General features: G+C 38.8%; 1 protein-coding gene across 2 annotated transcripts; it reads left to right on the top strand.

Moving 5' to 3' along the window:
* The first annotated feature begins 361 nt into the window (after positions 1-361).
* sh3glb2a (SH3-domain GRB2-like endophilin B2a) lies at positions 362-21,101 on the top strand. Of its 2 annotated transcripts, XM_072681989.1 has the most exons (12): positions 362-530; positions 1,690-1,831; positions 6,561-6,689; positions 10,234-10,367; positions 10,951-11,043; positions 12,862-12,924; positions 14,668-14,691; positions 15,085-15,174; positions 16,423-16,523; positions 16,642-16,656; positions 16,753-16,966; positions 17,253-21,101. In XM_072681989.1, exons 1-12 carry the CDS (start codon positions 468-470, stop codon positions 17,358-17,360), a joined length of 1,176 nt encoding a protein of 391 aa, XP_072538090.1. In that variant the 5' UTR covers positions 362-467; the 3' UTR covers positions 17,361-21,101. The 2 variants fall into 2 exon arrangements, with proteins under 2 accessions (XP_072538090.1, XP_072538091.1); XM_072681990.1 differs by lacking the exon at positions 16,642-16,656.
* Positions 21,102-21,112: the final 11 nt, after the last annotated feature.

Raw genomic sequence — 21,112 nt, 5'->3', positions numbered from 1 at the left:
CGCTCTGGATAAGAGCATCTGCTTAATGCCTTCAATGTAAATATGCATGTCCCTGGTTCACAAGTCTGGACTAATCAGATTTTCCCACTAGTAAATATGACAGCTCATCTCATAAACACTAAAAAACTATTTGCTATAGCTGCAGTGCTCAGTATTGCCAATTATTGCACGTATTCAACTGATGATCAAATCTTTAACTCCAATCTTCTCACTTTGATCGTCTGCTCCATTTTTGTGATCGTGGTCTAGGTACCGCAGCGCCGCGTGCGTCTCAAAGCGGTGACGTTCTCCTTTAAACTAGGCGGACCAGTCGAGTGTCGAGAGCACTGATGCCAGTCAGCCTCACTCCCCCCCCCCCCACACACACACACACAGCCAGCTCCGTCTGAGGGCTCTGCCTGTTATCTCACTCTGGCCTCTGAGGAGCTTCAGAAGCTTTTTTTATTGATGTTGTTTTCGAGCACACGATGGATTTTAGTGTGAAGAAACTTGCCTGTGATGCCGGAGTGTTCTTTTCCCGGGCAGTGCAGGTGGGTAACTCCTCATTCTCCCCATTCTGCAACACATCAGTCCTCCTCGCCCGTTACAGACTGGATGCAGCGGCCGGACTGCTGTAACGTTAGCCTGCTAACCCTCCACAACACCACTGGCACTGTGTTAGCTAGATCTCATCTAATACAAACGGAAACGATTCATATTCGATTCAGATTATTGTTGTTAAGACTGTCAGGTTAGCTTTACACCATAATAATGTTGTTAGTACGTAGCTAGCTAGTTACAACACTGATGATCTGGCTAACGTACTAGTAACAAGAACCAATGCCAGGCTGTGTTGTGTAGATAGTAATTAGTGGCACGAAATGTAGTTTTGGTGATGTACAGGTTCGGAAAATGAAAGCGAATTTCGGCTTGTCGGTCCTCGATGTCGGAGCGGATGTCAACACTTTCATTTGTAACTCGTGTGGCATCACGAGAGCAGCTGTGCCAGAGGTTATAGTAATAACCTCATAATGACGGACGAGGGGCTCTCAGGCTCACAGTCACATGAGTTGCTTTTAGGGACGGGCCGATAGCACTGTTTACATTTCGCGATCTTATAGCAAAGCTAATAATAATAATAATAATAATAATAATAATAATTAAATGCACACAAATAAATTAAAAAATAAACGTATACCCATGTAAGTACTTTTAAAAGGCCCCGTATGTAATGTAATTTTTTTTTTTTTATATATGTCTACAGTACAAACCAGCAACATATGGGTTTTAAAAGTCATTCAGTGAAAAGGTTAACCAAAAAGTAGCTTTTAAAAAAAAAAAAAAAAAATTGTACATTTGTTTACCTTGTTTGCCCTGTTATTATAGAGCACTGACTCTGCATCACGCAGCTGTTTTTGTTGGGTGGTACGACAAGTAGTCATACACACTTGTTTGCCTGTGATTTTTAACATTTTAATGTTATAATATATTTATTCTATATTTTTTCGGCTGTATATTCGGATGTTGTTATAAAAAAGGACTTTGTGTCAGTAGTGTCATGTGAGGATTAATTCTCTCAAACAAATGCCAGGAACGGAAGTATCAATAATTGCCATCAGTCCTTCGTTGTCATACTAATGCGACTGATTGTAATCACTGTGAAAGGAGACGGATTTGTCCATAATCTGACTCCATGTGTCTTCTCTCTAGTATACAGAGGAGAAACTGGGCCAGGCAGAAAAAACTGAGTTGGACGCTCACTTTGAGAGCTTGCTCGCCAGAGCTGACTGCACCAAGAACTGGACTGAGAAAATCTACAGACAGACAGAAGTTCTGCTACAGCCAAACCCAAGTGAGTAGTTTGTAATTTAGGCACATTTGGCTTTGTGAAATGTGCGTGAAAGCAAAAGTGTGGATTTAAGTTCAGCTCTCACACTGTAAAACAATTCCAGTCAGACCAACATTAAATGATACAGTAACTGATTACTGTAAGGGCTTTTTTTTTTAAGTTAACTCAGGTTCTCCTAACTCACATTTCTAAGTGAACAATATGTATATAGTTGAGTTAGCTCAATAATGTTAGTAAATGAGTTGCAGTTGAAATTGCTAAATAAATATCCCTTCTGCAGGTTAGAAATTGGTCTATAACCATGAGAGACTGGTAGTCTTTTCACAGTGGAGCGATCAGCCCTTGTTGGAATTTGAACTCATGATCTCCTCACACACGATGAGCAGGGGCCCCATGTCAGACCACTGTGTCACTCTAGAGCTGTAAAAAAGCACTACATAAAAAGACAGTTCTGAGTACGTTTACCTTTGCGTTCTTTCTTGGACACAGATCTGTAGAACACTTCATATGTCTAGAGTGGTACAGCCAGCTAAATGCTTGTCAAGAGACAGGAGATCATGAGTTCAGATCCCATCAACACTTCATGGTCAGGAGTCTGGCAATAGGAAGGCCTTTCGCCATGTGATCATTTTAGCTGCAGCTCATTTCTGTACTGTTCACCAAACTGAGATGCAGAAGTAAATAATGTGAGTTAGGAGAACTTGTAACTAAACTAAGTTGAGTCAACTCAGTTAACTTTCTCACTTTAAGTTGGCCTGATCTTGTAAAACGCTTGGGTATGAGAAAGGTGCTATATGAACTAAACATATTATTATTGTCATTATTAATCTATACATGGCAGTAGAAATAGTTTTTTTATGGGCGGTCTCTTACCCTACCCGCATTGCAGGCAACCTATCCACCATCACACTAATTTGGGTGGATTCTAGTTTTCAGAATAAAGATAAAATTACTTTGCGTTTCAGTTTATCGTGTCTATAACAGCATGTCTGAGAGGGCCAGTAACCTCTAACCTCTTACTTTTTAACCCTCCCCATGCCACAGTTGACCACACTGGTAAGTATCTCCCCTTTTTAACAGAGCCCCAACTAAACTGTGGGCTGTCTCTTCATCCATTCTATTCCAAGGACGACGTGTTACATTTTTGTTTAAGTGGAAGCTAAACCGTTTAGACCAGTAGAAGGTCCTGATTGGGGGGTTCCATTACCAATGCTGATAGAGTGTGTTAGTGTCCAAGGCAGAACCCTGCACCAAACGCCTGTCTGAGGACTAACAAACTTTTAAACTTACAACTTCTTGTCAGGAAGTGGAACCTCTGTAAACATTGATTTCACTCCAGCACTCAGTCAGCACATTGTGTCATCCAGACATTCCACTGTCTGTGCTGCTGTAAGTATTGTCTGTCTGGTCATATCATAAGGAGACTTCAGGATTAATCAATTAAACTTGGCTCAAAAAGTAATTCTAGATTTCTATGCTTGTCAGTCTGCACAAAACTACAGTTTGCATTATAATGCAAATCTTCAAATTCTCTTGATGGTGTCTCTTATAGTAAGACACAGAGCCTTATGAAAACTCATTTCTATGCATTTTACTTTTTTCTTTTACTCCTTTTTGTTGTATTATGATGAACTGACTGCTAGAATTGGTTAAAAGGATTTAGAATGAAATCTTTTTAAAAGTTAAAAGTTTTAACGTTGCTTTTCTGAAGCCCATTTTGTACCGATTGGCCCCTTTATGAAAGAAAAAAAACAAACGCTTACTAATGGCCAAGATAACTGGTAGATTACTTGATTACTAGCATAACTGCTTATGACAGCCCTAGTCCATGTTATTGAATTTGGAATGTTGACTATTTGATTTCCAGATATGAAAACCTGAAATATCTGATCTTCTGGTTCATGTTCACTGTGTTGGAACACATTGTTCCATCTTCGGGTCTGATTTACCGTCAGCAGTACATGTGCAAAAATGTCTAAATTGCCTAATATTTATAAAGTAACTAATTACACAATCCACTCTCCTAACTCTCCGATCTGCATCTCATTTAGTTCAACAATGCAACTGTTGTATTCCTACTTGGTTTCCTGCATCCTTCATTTGTTCAATACAAGTTCCTGTCTGCAGATTTCTAATTTCACATATTACTTAATGTTTACAGGTTCAGGGAGGTTAGTGCTTCCTACTCTCAGACTACTGACCATGGGTCCAAACTTACAAGCTCCTGATGATCAAGCACTTAGACAGTTGTGCCACTCTAGCTGTTAAACCATGTATATTTATGTATATGTATGTTCTTTTATTATATGCTGTACGCTTGTGTCTAGAGTGGCACATTCGTCTGCTCTCCTCGAGAGGGAGGAGCTCATAAGTTCAAACCCCAGTAAAGCCTCAGCACTCCATGGTCAGGAGCCCCCTGTCTGAGAACATCATGTGATAAGGTTCTAACATGTGGGTGGGAATTGGTGGTGAATGAACAGGAGCTAGGAAGGATGAGAAGGAGCATACCAAGTTTTTAAGTAAGCACAACCTAACCTAACCGAGATGCAGAATTAGAAAATGTTAGGAGAACCTTTAATGAAACCAGGTTGAAAACCAAAATGCTGTGTGATGAGTTTACTGGTATTGCTCAACACTTTTAGAAATGCAAAAGCTGAAGTAAATCAGGCCCCATGTGTGTGTGTGACATGTCTTAGCATGATTTCATCACTCAGACTCCCATTGTCTTGTCTGAGGCCGAATGTGTATCAGGAGTCTTGTTTACTTTTAATCTTCCATGTGTAGGGCAGCGGTGTTACCTACTACTCTGTACCAACCATGACATTTCACATAATTAATGTAGCTCTCTTTTAACACTGATATAATGCAAATAATACAATTCAAGAACACTTGATTGTATCATTTGTACGGGTATAGGACACTAAATGAGCTTTTCCTGCATAATCATTAATAAAGGCATACAACAACAGGCCTTAGTTGCCATAACACCTTCTGACATCAAAATTGAGAGCAGTAGCCGTGATGACAAAAGAGACTTGTTGGCAAAAGTCTTTAAATAAATGATTATGTAGGTTTACATTGATCAGCCATAGCATTAGCACTAATGGCCAATATTGAGTAGATCCTCCTTCTGCTGCCACAACAGCTCTGCCCATTCAAGGCGTGGACTCCACAAGACCTCTGAAGGAGTTCTGTGGTATCTAGCACCAAGACGTTAGCAGCAGATCCCTTAAGTCCTGTAATTTGTAGGGTGGGGCCTCCATGGATCTTAGCAGTGAGCCTTAGGTGCCCATGATCCTGTCACCGGTTGTCCTTTCTTGGATCACTTTTGGTTGGCACTGACCACTGCATACCAGAAAACCTCCACATGACCTGGCTGGTGTTTTGGAGATGTTCTGACTTAGTCGTTTGACCCAGTTTGGCCCTTGTGAGAGTGGCTTAGATTCTGCTTTTAACAGCTTTCAAGAACTGAACGTTCACTTGCTGCCTAATGTATCCCACCCCTTGACAGATGCCACTGTAGATGAAGATAATCAAGGTTTTTCACTTCAGCTGTCAGTAGTACTAATGTTATGGCTGATCCTTACTGTAAAGTGATACAAGAATGTCTAAAACCTTTAATTTAATTAGAGAAAAAAGTGACCACATTACTGTTACACATTTGTACCACATTCATTCCATCACATTCCAATTATTGTAAAATTGAGCCCAGCACCCAACACGTTTTTAAAATCATATTTGCTTATAACCAGAAAAACTGGAACAGCACATACAGTGATTTATCTTATGTGCTTGTTCTTAAAATGACTTATTTTATGTATTAATTTTTATATATCAAAGAATACATGTGTACATGACATGTTCTCATATAAGTATAAATATGCTGTAACTAATCTAAAATATTTTACCTTCATTTATAATTCATAACAAAGATGATCTGTAACTGATGTTAATGTTATTCATTATTCAGACAACACTCTGCAGTGGTAGACAGTGGCATGCAAATGTTTGGGCACCCTGAGTAGCTAAGTAGCTAGTGTCAAGACACTTTGCTGGTCTGCTTGAAGTTGCACCAGACACAAGCATCTTCTTCTAATGCCTCTCCCATGGATCCCATATTTGTAAAACAGTGCACCACCACTCTAAACTCTGTTTTTTAGCCTTCTCCTGCTTCATCTGCATCAGTTATTTTAATTTGAATTTTTATTGAGTTATTTGAATTTTGGGACAAGGTTTGAGGAGTCGAGGGATTTATAAAGTCTGGAAATGTATATCTTTTGGCATTTCCTGATGCTGATTGTGAACAAGCCATAGCTTTTAGAAGCTCATTAAATTTGGAGACCTTAGGAAATGTTTTCTGAGAGCTCAAATCTCTTGGGGTGCCAAAATGTTTGCATGGTACTACTTTTCTTTTTTCACTTTAAAATTGTACAAAGTAATAATAACCCACTAACCTTGCTTGAACAAGGTTTCTTATTGAAGTCTGTGCCTTTTTGGAGATCTGATGTTCATCTTCTCCTCATTTAAAGTATTACAATAACAGATGTTTTGTCCAAGGGGGCCAAACTTTTGCATGCAACTGTATAGTTGTATAATGTACAGGGAGTGAAATCTTGTACATTTCTGAGGCAGCTGTGTGAATGTCCTTTTGTGCCTTTAGCTGACTGTGTCTGTATGTTTGAAGGATGTTATGACTTTTGTCCCTAATGGACATCATGTTTTTTTGTGCCAGGTGCCAGGATTGAGGAATTCCTATATGAAAAACTTGATAGGAAAGTTCCATATCGAGCCACCAATGGAGAAATACTGGGGCAGTATATGCTTGAGGCAGCCAAAGAGTTTGGACCGGGAACACCCTATGGTAAGAGTCGACAAACAAAGCTAAAAATAGGGTAATCAAAGTCAGATGCAAATGCTGGAACAGTTTTTTTCTGAATCATTTGGGTCACATGATGTGATAAACAGAACGTAGTCATCAGCTGGGTGATGAGTATCATCTGCAGAATTATTGTGAATAATTATATTATGGAATATTATTATAAAGCATCTTATGTAAATGTTATAGCACCTTTGTCTCTATTTCAGTCACATGACCTTTTGCTTGCAGGCGCTGGTCGTCTGTTCTGCTGCATCTCAGTTGTGAAGTGATGAAGAATTAAAAGATAGGGAATGTTTTTAGGAAAAAAAAAAATGTTTGACTCATGTAGAGTTCCTAATGGTCACTGACTTAAAGCATTCAACAACATTAACTCTCTCTAACATGCTCAAACTAGCAGGCGTTCCCAATAAAATATTGTTAACATAACTTCACATGCTACTCACCTACCATCATAGGTTGCTGTGGATAACAGTGACTGCTAAAGATTGTGCAGTCCATCCTTGTGAAAGCAGAAGGTCATTAAAAGTTAACTAACCTTGTTGGGTGGGAGTTAAGGAGGACTTGATTTGATATTGCCGTTGTCCAATGAAAAACATGTCTCTCCAAAATAGTGACTTTACAGGAGAAGGCAAAAATGGTCTTAACTTTGAATGGAAGCCAGTGTAAAATAACTGTTTATTACTCATCATTTAGAGCATTTCTGTTGGTCTGTTCAGCCAGAATCATTTACATAGTGTACAGAGCGGCTACAGGGTTCAAACCATGGAGAAAACTAAAAACGTAAATAAAGCTCCAGCTAAAAAGTGAAATGAGGAATTGTAAACTACACAAGATATTTTCTCCCCAGTGAATGACGTGCCAAACATAGCTAACATTTTTAAAAGAAGCATGTTTTAATGCAACTAATAGAAGCATCAGACTGCAACACCAAGCAGGAAATTCCAAATTTCACAAAGGTTCATGAAAGGCTTCACTGATATTTGATTACATTGCCTCATTGTTGATGCCTGATAGACATTAGTAAATTAAGCTACCTTAAGTAGCTCTTTTTGCAGACACAGACATTCAGTTGTACACATTTTGCTTGTGTTAACTCTGTAGAAAAGGATTGCCAACAGAATGGGTCAGCGTGCCAATGGAGTGGTATTCAGAGGGTATAAAGCCCCCAGCTGTGGAGCATTGTGTTCTCTGGAATGGTAGTTACCTGAGTTGCTGAACCCAAATAAACTATTGCTAAATGGAGCTAGTTATTACTTATAATACATTCTGTGATTGATTAGTGTTAAGGGTGTAATGACTTTAAAACTGTACAAAAGACTCTCCCATGGTAGAAAGCGCTCATGCTCTGCTCACATCCACACTCAAATGCAGTTACTCAAATTCTTAATATTAAGGTTTTGGAGCATACTGTATTTTTAAAATCAGATTTTGACCTCAGAATTAGGAGGTTTATGATTAAAATTAACTCAGTCAAGCACAAAACTAATACTGTACGAAAGTTACCATAGATTAGAAGTGCATTGAGGACATAAATGACAAGATATCACAGACTGGTTCAGTGCAGTGTTATCACACAGACCAAAAGCAGAGCATGTGGGATTTTGTGAATGTGATCAAATAGATTTTTGTGTCGCCGCTGCTCGCTTCTTTCCTCCAGGCTGTCAGAATACAGCCAGAGCAGTAACTCTCATTGCCTGCTCTTTCTCTCTGCTGCTCAGTGGATCAATAGTGCTTTATTCAGAGGTCACATGCCATTCAATTCTGCTGCCTTGCACTGACCAGCATTTATCCAGCCAGGGCCTCTAGTGGCACTGATTACACAGAGCTGAAAGATGATCATTCTAAATCATGAGTACATTTTGCCTGGTGATAGGCTATGCTGACATTTCACCCCTACAGCCATGGTGTTATTTAAGATTACACTCTCCCTCTAATAATCTGTTGCTCCTCGAAGAGGAAGGCAAAGGGTTGTGAAAAGACATGCTGTGAGGTTGTATGGAAAGTGAAATATACTGGTCATTCTAGCAGTGGAAAACATAAGTTACACTTATGCATGACTACATTGTCTTATGCAGCACAACCTAAATGGAATGAAATGAAATGGAGAAAGCAGTCTGTGGTGTTCAATTAGTTTTGCCTGTTCTTTCAAGCTGAAGTGCACTTAGCAGCAGTAAATGGCTCATTAATGATGTGTGGCTGAGCGGTTGCTTTCAGTTTGGTCTCTAGTGTCTGTCAGTGGAAATGTAGGCCATGCTTTGGTGTGCATCATTGATAACTCTTCAGAATCTGGAAAACCTCAACGTATTCTTATAGAAACCAGATGCCAATATGGGCCATTTTAGTTTAGAGCTGTTTCCTTGGTACTCTGAGTACGTATTGTGATACTTAAAGAGTTCAAGAGTTTCTCTTACCACGTAACTCTGCTGGTTAAGATTTGGTACAGATCAGATATGCTTGTTTAGATACAAATTAAACAGTACTCATGCATAATGCTGTCTTTATGTTAAATCTAGTGCCAGCTGAGTTGGCGCGCACTTCAGGAATAGGACTTCAGAGAAAGATGGTCCACTTACAGCAGTGGTGACCAACCCTGCTCATGGAGATCTTCAGCCCTAATGGACCTCACCTGATCAATCTAATTTCTGCTTTCGGAAGTGCTCAATTAGCTAAGTGAATGAGTTACATTAGGGTTGGAGAGGAAACCTGCAGGAATGTAGACCAGAAATACTTAAGCATAAGTAACTAAGGGGGTAAACAATGATATTGCTACAGTAAGCCTTGAAACTTTTATATTTTGTAACTTTTATAACTCTGCATATCTCTCATAGACCAATAAAAGCTCCATTATTAATTATTATTAATAATAATCTGAATTATTTTCAAATAATGCATAGATTGTAAGTTTAGGGCAAATATACTGTACTCTTCTTACATCTTCACACCTGACTCAACTATCACTACTTGCGTCTCCATTACCTGCTTTCATTTTATAGATTACCCTCATAACAAGCATGTTGTTTAATGGTAGGAGCTCAGAATAGGTCTGTAACTATCTTTTACGAAATTCTAAACTGCCTTATGTTTCTCACCAAACTGATAAAAATCCCCAGCTGCAATTTGATGCATCAGCCATGGCTTTCATAACCTCTTAATACCTTTATGAAGATACATCAAGCGTACATCTGTTCTGTGGACAAGTCATAGGCACCAACTATAGCTGTAATTGGAATAAACTGGAACCATAATACTATAAATATGGTCCACAGTGTTATTTTATAGATAAGTATGTGTGTGTGTGTATGTGTATTATCCTAATCTTGGAAACAAATCTTGGCAGAGTTCTGAAGTATTGACATGACCCAGATAACATGTCCATGTGGGGCCTGAATGGGTTTTGTTCATGGGTCCTATGTTAGCCCCACATGTGGATGCCCACCAGGGTCCCACCAGAATCAGTGATGGAACATGGATACTGTATCATGGGTGAGTTGTATTATCTTTAACTTCTGTTGTCCTGGTTGTGTAGGAAGTACCCTGATTCAGGTGGGTGATTGCCAGAGGAGACTGGGAGGAGCCGAGCGAGAGTTTCTGCAGACATCGTCCATTAGCTTCCTCACACCCTTGCGCAACTTTCTGGAGGGGGACTGGAGGACAATAACAGTGAGTCTAGGGGTCTTTGTGCCCTAGATGATTTGTAGGCGTTATTGAGATGGAATAGTTCTGTACCTTTAATACTTTTCAGCTTCGTCTGATTTATTGTTGCTCTGGCCAATGTTATGATTATATGCTATGATTATGTGACAGTGTTATGACACAAATAATGTAAGTGAGGCAATTACGAGGGTGCTGCTGCTGCTTTTGAATGCTGTTGTATACTATGATTTTGCTACTGTAGTTTGGAAAAATAAGAGTTTTTCTGTAAAAAACCTTTGTTTTATGTCGGTGTGTGCAGTTAGCCTGCAAAGCATATGCTTTGGCTAAAAAACAAGTAAACAACTTGTGTTGCCTTTCAAATTTTTTTTTAAATGACTTGGCAACAGAATACTAATTTTAGTCATATCTATATAGTCTATACAAAGATATAAAGATATATATATATATATATATATATATATATATATATATAAAATATATTATATTAAATATATATATATATATATATATATATATATATATATATATATAAATGAAGACTATTTCTCTCTCTCTGTGCCTCTTTCTTTCTCTCCTCTTCTCCTTACAGAAAGAGAGAAGGCTCCTGGAGAACCGGCGGCTGGATCTAGATGCCTGTAAAGCCAGGCTGAAAAAGGCCAAAGCAGCAGAGGCCAAAGCAGCTGTAAGCTCCTCTGGCTTCTCCATACTCTTCCCTCTGATTCCTCTCTCTTTTCGTTACTCTGCTCTTCTCTCTTCTCTCTGCTCTGGTCTCTGTATTGACCTCAGTCTGTGCTGTTGATTGAGCTCTAACCTGCTGTCTTTGTTTCACCCTTTACAGTGTGAGGGAGAAGTAAGTATTGGGGTGAATTCTCTCTCGAGTCAGCATCTCTTTCTTGCTTTATTCATTTCAATACCCGTTACTGTTCCTTCATATTGATTTCCCATGTTTCCTAATTGCATTTTTACGATAGGAACCTAATAGGTAGATGGATTTTTTTATTCATTAATGCGCTGAATTCAATTTCTACGTAATCCAAAGCATGTTCACTTTCAACTGAAAATTGGTCGTAACCTGAGGCTGCAGTGTTTATGCTCCAGCCACAAGGTTCTCTTAACACAGATGGCAGGTAAATGGTTGCTAAGACAAACCGGATCTAATTATTCCACTTATCCTTCCCCAGTGGCCAAGAAGTGAACATCAGTTAAATCAGGGGAGCAGTCCAAGTGACTGCACAACTGAAGCATATGATAGATGACAGTAGTGCCATCATGCCATGGCCAATGAATGTTTAACCTTACTTCTATGAGACTGCATACTGGACGCAATGACCCGTACATACAGTTAAAGAAACACTACAGCATGTGTATATTGGTTCATCCTTTATTTTGTTTGCTCATAAAAGTTAAAGATCAGACGGGAAGCAGAAGCAAGCTAGCTGTGGTTGTAAACACTCAGCGAAGTCGATAATTGCAGCAAAGACAATTGAATGGAAGGGGATTGACACTGATCTTTGAACTTTTTGGGGCATGGTCCACTGATGCATGACAGTTCACATATTCTTATGTGAATGCATCCTTTTCTCTCAGTATCACCAAATATGTTTACAACCCAACCTACTGGCATGCATACGTATCCTCATACCTGAATATTTATTGAAGGATCATTGAACATATATGTTAACCCTTAGAAGTTGCAGTTATCGCCGACAGTAACAAAAGCATGGCAACGTACTAAAAATTGCTCATAGGCAGTTAAAACAAGGGGAGAAAATCTGTCAGAATTTCTGTTTTTCTAAACTTGAACTAGAAAAAAGTTTGTTTGGATATGTAATGTATTATGATTTGAGTTTCAAGAAGGGTTATTGAGTTTACTGTCCTGTTTGTGGATGAATAGACCAATAGAAATCCTCTAAATTGCTTGGAATACACCAAGGAATACACCAAGGAATACACATGTTTTTCATTGGACTGTGATATCTGCAGTGAAATATCGGAAGGTAACTCTGTCCATAACCCCCTTCATCTGTTCCGCCATAAAATTACACATTCCTTTTACATTAGTGCTGTCAGGACCCATCTCTGACCACCTCTAAATGTCATTAGAGTGGTCTGATTGTAATCTGATCACAGTGATGTCCTGGTGTGTTTACTCCTGGCTTCATGTGGTCATGCGGTCAAGTTAAATTTGAACGTGATCCCATCAACGCATGTTGGTGCATGAATGTAATTAAATATGTAATTATGTAATTATGTAAATATATTTCATTATTATAGCAAAATGAAAGTATCAGCTTCTAAGGGTTAATAATCAACAGTTCAACACACTTCTGATATTTAGATAGAATTGAACATTACTCTGGATGGCGAGACATGGTAAGGGAAATGTTGACACTGGTGATCTATTTCAGTCAACATACGTGATTGCCTTGCCTTGCTGCCTTGGGGCTTTGCTGCCTTTTACCCTCATGTTATATAATGCTGCACTCCTCTCTGGTTCTAGGCAGTACCAGACTTCCAGGAGACCAGACCACGTAATTATGTGCTGTCTGCCAGCGCCTCAGCTGTGAGTGACTCACACACACTGCCCTCTCACTCACACTCTGCTCAATAATACTTATTACAGGGACTGGTTGAAAAAAACAGAGGCCAGAAAGGTAGACTGGTGTTTTACCGACATTTTGCTGTCCCACCTTGTAGTGTGTTACTGATATTATTGTTGTTGTTTTTTTCATCTCAACTATGCAGTAATAACAGGGTCAGTCTGCTAGCTTGCAGTGTTCTGTGCTGATACAGCATTTAGCTCTGTGACCTCTTACCTGTATTATATTCCCTGTGTTTTTTTTTTTATCACTGTGTGTTTTGAGTTTTATTTTAGGTTTTAAATAATATCCTAGTTATACATCCTCAAATATACTGTCAATAACACAATTATAACATTTTAAACTTCATATAGTTCAAATAAATTAAGGCTCTGAACCAGTAGTAGAAAATCTTGATAATTGTACTTTGTTGTTATATTTTATATATTATATTATTTTCTGCCTTATTTTCTGTTATTATATCATTATTGTACTTTGTTATTATATAAGTATTATTTTATTATTAAGTATTACTTTGGAAGAATTGCAGATATTATTACAATTAAAATAGACATTAAAATTGAGAGGAAATATTTTTTCTTGTTAAAATCCAAAGGCCAGTAATATTTGTACATTTGAATTCATAGTTTAATTGAAACATCTAATCACATTCATATCAGTGTAAAACGAGACTGGCCACAACAAAATTCTAAATTGTTGTGAGATGACCAGTGACCTCTGATTAGTTGCTGCACCAGCAAACAAAGAAAACCTTTCATTTTAAACATTCTATATTTTATGTATAATTATTTTCTTATTATTTTTTATATTTCTATGATGTCTAATGCAATTATATTTGTTTGTTCTCCGAACTTCCACTTTTACTTGAGCAAGACTTTGACCGAGCACTCATACTTGCACTTAAGCACAGTTTGTGTCTGTGTTTTTTTCCACCCCTGCCCTAAACAGATGGACAGTCCTGATTCTTTCAGGCTCTGTTGCACAGTATTTAGTGGTTGTATCAGTTCTTCATGCTGGGTCCCATGACTGTCTGGGTTAGTGATGGCTGAGAGAGCAGCACACTAATTTGCTAACTACAGGAGTAAGCCATAAACTAGTTTGGTTTTTAGGTCAGTGTTGATTTTAAGGGTCACGGAATCGAGTCAAATAATTTATGGTAGATAATTGCCATTGCCAATTTTTTGTAATGTCTATCCACGTAAATTAATGTTAACTACAGACCTACAAACTGATGATATAGATCTGATGATCTGAAGGATGTAAATAATTGTGTGGTTGTGTAATAACAGGTAAATTGTGAGAATTTATTCAGAAAGGAAAAAAAGAGCAGAACAATCAAGGCAACATAAATAACAGACAATTTCTTCTCTAAATGACAGCAAAAATCCTCCAGGGAAGTATCAGCTGATTATTAGCATTGTGTGCCTCAGGTTTGTGTGGTGTAGCTCTGATGATGACTGCTGTCTTGTTGTGACTGGTGTGGTAGCAGCGGTCTATGCCCTGTAACATTATGTGCGATGTAGCCAGAGACATTTTGCACTGTGACATCTCCTCCACTGATGGTTCACTGGCTTCACTGTCGTAACTGGTCTGGGGCAGTGTGTGCATAAACAGAGCCTTTGTCAATAGATCTGTGTTTAAATGTCAGGTTCCTTTGTGATGACATCCCCCTTTGTGTTTTTTTCTCTCCCATGTTTGCCAATCAGCTCTGGAGTGAAGAGGTAGAGAAGGTAAGTTTGACCTTACTCTCTATGTTCTATTTTACCTTACAGCACCTTCATTACCATCCAAGGAACAATCTAACTAGAACCCACTAACTGATAAATATAGAGTAGAAATGAGAGCAGGTAATGATTTTCAGACCGATTTCCTGTTCAAATGACAAATGACCATTGCTGAAGTACACTGTCTTAACTGTCCTCAAAACCTGACCTAGACTCATCTCTAGACTAATCTCCGCTATTGGTTAATTTCATTTCAGCTCATTTGAGCAGAGATCTGCAAACTGATTTCTAGTAAATTGTATTTCTTATTGTTTTTCTGTGTAAATATGGAATTTTGACACATATAACTATTTTCCATACTGTGAGTCTTAAAATTGCACCTGTGTGTTTTTTCGGCAGGCAGAGCAGGAGCTCCGAGTGGCCCAGACAGAATTTGACCGACAGGCTGAGGTCACAAGGCTGCTTCTGGAGGGTATTAGTAGCACACATGTGAGTCATGTTTACATCCTGTAACCTTCCACCTTAATCCACGTAACACACCTGACAGTCGGGGCTTGGCTGAAAGGGAAAGCCTGCAAACCTTTGTTAACCTGTGTTGAATGTTTGATCATGCTTTCCATGATTCGCTGATCACTTACATGGAAAACGGGCTTTGTGGTGGAGCCTGTTTTCACTAGGGCTGCAATCAGATATCAGATAAGTTTATCATGGTATCACAGTATTTTTATCACATGTATTAAAAAATATCAAATATGTCTCAGATGAAGATTTTCTAACCATTTCACATAATGGGTTTAATTGATGAAGCTTTTAGAAGCATCACCACCACTGTAAACAGTTATGACTTTCTGTTAGTTTCACACCAAACCACTTTCTGTTTACATCTTAATCATTTATTTATGCAAAACCATGACCATTTCATAGGGGTGTGATGGTATACAGAAGTCACAGCTGGGTTCACACTGTGGTTTAGACTTCACGGTTCAGTACAAATACGGTACAATGGGGGGTAGTTGGTATAGTCTGTAGTGTGTTACTAAAGCTGAAGGAAACTGTTGCCAACACACCGTCCTCATCCAATCCACCATGATTATATGAGTTGAAATAAGATGTTAAGAGTTCGCTAAAGTACTTGTTTACTTTCAATCATTCCAAATCTAAACAGAACAGTAAGAAATATCGGACTAAAGAGAGATAAAAAAAACTATTGTACATGTAAGTCATTCTCTTTACGTGCAGCAGTGAGACGAGAGAGAATGAGGCGGGGGCAGAGGGCTCAGACAAGAAGACCATTGTTCCCATAGCAGTACTCCTAAACCCACTACAGTTCCCACAATACCTTGCAAAACCTTACAGCTTAAACATTCCAGGTTGCACATGCTCTTGTGTAATTATTGTATTCACCATAATTGTGCAGACTGTGTATTTTCTGTGTGACTGTGTGTATCCTCCTGTTACTGTTCTGCATTCACAATTATTACTTAACTAAAGACAATAATTTGAACAAGTTAGAGTTATAAAGGTTAAAAAAGGTCAGTTTACAGGGCTGTTTCAAGTGAAAGCAATTGAAAAAAATAAGAAACTCCAGCCAATTCATAGTCTTAACTTTGATTTAAGAAATAATGCTTAAAGGACAGTTCAAAATGTGCTCTTTTATTGTTTCATGTCAGAATTTTATATTTCTCTGAATGTATTCTTAATTGAACAGTGATAACCTCACAGTGTTTGTGTACTCAGGTGAACCACTTGCGATGCCTACATGAGTTTGTGGAAGCCCAGGCCACCTATTACAGCCAGTGTCACCACTTTATGCAAGAGCTACAGAAAGAACTGTCTAGGTGAGGAATCTGCATATTGTATTATGATACAGAGACAGAGAATTACAAATAAAACATACAAGAGACTTTCTATATGTATGTAATTTATGACATTTTTGCTTTTCCTTAATGCTCACAGTGCTAATGGAGATGTGTGAGTATGCCTAAGAAAAGAGTTACTGGGTCAAGCGGTGGTGAGTTCAATTTCTTTTTCGTGATTTCTAACATCATATTTTTCTCTCTCTTTCAGAAGGTACCCAAACTCGTTTGTCGTGAACCCCAGGTCAGTCAGAAGCTCTTCTGGTGACCCTTCCTCTACTGTGCCCATAAACTCTTTGAGCCCTGAGACGGAGGCCCTTCAGATTGAGGAGGTGCAGCCACCTGCTAGCGGTACGCGCAAAGCTAAAGTCCTGTATGACTATGATGCGGCTGACACCAGTGAACTCTCGCTCCTGGCAGACGAGGTGAGGAGAGCTTTTGAGATTCTGAGAAAGAAATAGTACTCACAAGTCTGCAAATTGTGCAGAATTGTATTTATTAATGTAAATATTTAGGACATTGAATGTAATACACTATACACTATAGTTTACCTACTGATGCTGTTAAATCTACTGGCAATATGTTTTATTGACATATTTGAATAATATAAATTCAGTGCATCGCTTTCCAGTATATTGACAGTATAAGACTTAACATTTTTATAATTTGTTCTCAGTCTTCTATTTTCTGTTCTTTTTTGTATTTATCCAGCTCATTACAGTATACACGGTGCCAGGAATGGACTCTGATTGGCTGATTGGAGAAAGAGGAAATCAGAAAGGGAAGGTGCCTGTCACATACCTGGAGCTTTTAAGCTAAAAAACTCTAGATAGATGCATTCATCAATGCTCAATCACATGCACTAACATGTTATTATTCAGACATGGACTTAGTTTCATACGTCTGACTAAGAACTTAGTACTCTGAGGTTTTGATCAGGTTTTTTTTTTTTTTAGTTTACTGACTCTCTGCAGCCATAAAATTAAACCGCTCTGGAAAAGCTTGTAGTTTAGGACATTTCGTCCCATCCTAATGATATTGCGACACCACAAGCCAGTCAGAGTTTATTGTACCAAACAAACTGTTCAGACAAAATAAGCTGACTTTCTGACCCTCTCTTGGGTTGTCTCTGATAGATTTCAACATAGCCACGTCCCAGTACGATCACTTCACTCACCTGAATATTCTTGGAATATTCTTAGGTAGTTAGCTCACTACCTAAACGCTTGAATTCGAAACCTCCAGATGCTGATGTACATATGTGCCTGCCAATGAATTGAAGTCCTCCTTTTCACCTTCTGCAGCTACGCTTTACTTCTTCCCCTCCAGCTTAGTCCACTTTAAACTTCGTCCGCTAACCAGAACTGAATGTTATGATGTCTCATTGCTTGTCTGTTTGCACTGTTTGGTGACTCAGCATTCTACAACATCTGCCAGAGCCTCTCTTATCTTCTATAGCCTCAACATTTCCTCACAGAATGTAGCGAGTGTTAATCCCACTCAGTGCAGTCCCAGCAAATCATCTGAAATCGTATTAGTTTCAGTGCTCATTACGCTCCCTAATGCTGTTCAAAATATCTCTTACATTTTGTCTCAGTACTTTGAAATAAAGCTAGATCCCATTGAAGTGAGGGAGCGTTGGGCTTGCTTACACTGAAAAAAAAGTGTTGCTTTGAATTCACATGATTAAAATGTGACAAGTGGTCGTACACAAATACAATATGATACACCATAACAATTGCTACCCCTAAATTGGCTCATTGTTGTCAAGAATTGTGCTGAAGTAACATTTTCCTTATGTGCAGCGGTCTGTCTCATGTAAATTCAAAGCACATTTTTCAATTGTTTTCAGTGTTAGACAAAGAGAAGTCTGTGAGTCCCCTGAGACTGAGGAAGAGCAGGGTTGCTGTGAAAAAGAGGGCAATGTCTATGTTGTGGATAGTTAGAGCGGAAGCTTGTGGTAGGGTAGGGTAGGTAGCTGAGAATCCGAAGTAAAAATTTTATTTAAGGAAATCTCAAATTTACGCAATTTCCTCCTTATCCCAAATGAAGTTACAAGGCTAATGGAGCTAACAAGTAATGGAAGCTTAAGTCCCACCAATAAGCATACATGAACACTGCACGCCCAAATCACCACACACTTACTCGGAGCGGGTTTGGGTCGGGTTTTCATATTGATCTGTACCAGTTAAGCTTGATCAGGATGCTTCTCAACCTCTGGGTACAGGTTCCGACCTCCTTGATGCCTTGGCTGATGGACTACAGTTGGAATAAGGGGAAGACTGTGTATATGTCATTGTCCTTTTTAACTTGAAACTAATGTATAACATTACCTATAAGCTCATAATCATGATGCGCTCCCAGTAGCAAGCATGGCAGACTGGCTAAGGCATTAACCAAGCAAACAGAAAATCACAGCTCCTTTAATGAGGAAGTGCACATTGAAAACCTCGGGAGAAGACTGTCAGGGCTGAATTTCCCAAAAGCCTCTTGGTAAAAACATCGCATTAAATGCTCTCTTTGCCAGTTAAGTTGATTTAAGTACTACAAAGCTTTTGGCAAACTGGGTCCATTCCATGCTGATGTCTTTAGAAAACTGTACAGTTCAGCAGCTGAGCTTATGCAGAGCAGAATCAGCAGCAGGGTGCAGAGAGGGGAAGTGTGCGTGTGTGTGTGTGTGTGTGTGTGAAGTTTGACGTTCTGGGAAATGCATGGTTGTTGAAATGTGTCTTATTTTGCTGGTGAATATACAAGCGAGACACAAAGATGATCTTTCCATTGTCTTCAGCAAAGATGCCAAGTAGCCATGAGCAAAGATGTCAAATGTTATGCTCAATGTCAGCATGCAGCCTGAACCTATCTTACTGTTAAGGAAAGCTCTTTTTTTTTTTTACAGTAAATACATGTGTTGTGGTGTAGATGTTTTGCAGTGTATTTAGCCACATTCCATTTTATTTAATTGATTCATTTGTTTTATTTGTTCATTTACTATCGTCACTGTCAAGCAAAAACCCTGTAGCTCTGTTTTGTCATGTGCTTAATGATGAATGAATGAATGAATGGACCAATTCATTCTTTTTTCCTTCTCCTGTACTGTTGCTATTTTTTAAGGTTTTTGCATGACAGCGATGCTGTGTAATAAGGTGTCTATCTTAGGTTTACTATGCACCATTTCTATAGCAGCAACAGGCAGCTGGTGCAGGTGAGTTGTACATGGCGATTAAAGTAGACTGAACTGAAGTAGAGCGATGAGCACACATCCTGGCGGACTACACTAAACGTAACTGTGCTCCTACAAGACGTTTACTGTCCAGCAGATGGCTCTGTAGCTCTGAGCTAACGTTGTACAGGTGGCCAAGTGGCCACCAATGTTTTGTCTGATGAATATACGACCAGTGCTCACATTAAAGCCCCAACAAACTCGGTCGTAACATCATGGCTTTAGCTTTCTTTCTTTTTAAAGGGGTTTTTCACCAGTTTTCACTATTTACCATTATTTCATTTCTGCATAATTCAGTCATTCAGATCAGTAAACAAAGTCATTCAGAGTGGTTCGATGTGAAATGCGGTGTTGTATGGAGAACTTGTCTTGTTAGAATTGTTCACAATGTTGACAGGAATCAGAGCCTCTTCACGGCTACATCACAGAAAGTTATTAAACAAGATGGTTGTGAAAGCTAAAAGGAAAAGGGACAGTGGTGGCTCAGCGGTTAGAGTGCCGGGCTGTTGATAACAAGGTTGTGGGTTCGATTCCCAGGCTGGGCAAGCTGCTACTGTTGGGCCCTTTAGCAAGGCCCTTTACCCTCTCTACTCCCAAATACTGTCAAAAAAACATTGTTTTGGATTTACCTATCATTCGCATTACATATAAAATACATATATGTATTTATGTCAGTGGTTATTGTTTATTTAACACTCTGTAAGCCCTGATGACTCTCCAGTTTTTTTTTTCAGTCACTCAGCAAAAATTCTCCAGATCAGAGGCAAATTGGTGTTAACTATTTCTGAACCAAGTGTTTCTCCAGAATGAACTACTCTGAATGATTTTATTTCAGTCTCAGTGATTCATTTATGCCATCAGTTAAACATTTGAAGATTTGTTGTCCAATAATGTATATTTGTTACCTTCAACACATTTAAAAATAGTTATTTCTATGAGTACCATATTTGTGATTCAGTTTGCATTATCGTGTTTGATTTTGTATTTGATGCTTGTTTTTGTGGCCAAAGATCCAGATGAAGAAGCTCATTGTCCTCTCTGCCTTCATAGATACATTATAATGCATCCGTGGCTGCTTCCTAGTTACTCAGATATGTTGATATAGTCTGTTGGATATATTAGATGGAGAGAGCCGTTGGTGCCTGTGTGCTGTGCTGCTAATTCACGCCCTCTGTTGGTCAACTACTGTCACTTGTTGTTTTTTTTGTTTTTTTTGTTTTTTTTGTTTACCCTGTTGCCTTTCTCTCCACTTATATTTATTGCCTGCTCCCTATGCCATGTGGAGAGAAAACACAAAAGCTTTACGGAATGTAATAAAAATAATCTGTATTGATGAGTCATTTGGTTACCA

This window comes from Salminus brasiliensis, chromosome 6 (genome assembly GCF_030463535.1).
Source record: "Salminus brasiliensis chromosome 6, fSalBra1.hap2, whole genome shotgun sequence".
NCBI classification, from domain to species: Eukaryota; Metazoa; Chordata; class Actinopteri; order Characiformes; family Bryconidae; genus Salminus; species Salminus brasiliensis.
Note: the sequence above shows the minus strand (reverse complement) of the source record. Positions and strands in the feature narration are given on the sequence as shown.

What these genes read in the sequence shown, in the direction of transcription:
- sh3glb2a (XM_072681989.1), top strand. Translation starts at nt 468, where the DNA reads ATGGATTTTAGTGTGAAGAAACTTGCCTGTGATGCCGGAGTGTTCTTT. An exon ending in GGGACTGGAGGACAATAACA is followed by an intron (nt 10,368 to 10,950) that starts GTGAGTCTAGGG and finishes TTCTCCTTACAG; the next exon opens with AAAGAGAGAAGGCTCCTGGA. An exon ending in CAGCAGAGGCCAAAGCAGCT is followed by an intron (nt 11,044 to 12,861) that starts GTAAGCTCCTCT and finishes CTCTGGTTCTAG; the next exon opens with GCAGTACCAGACTTCCAGGA.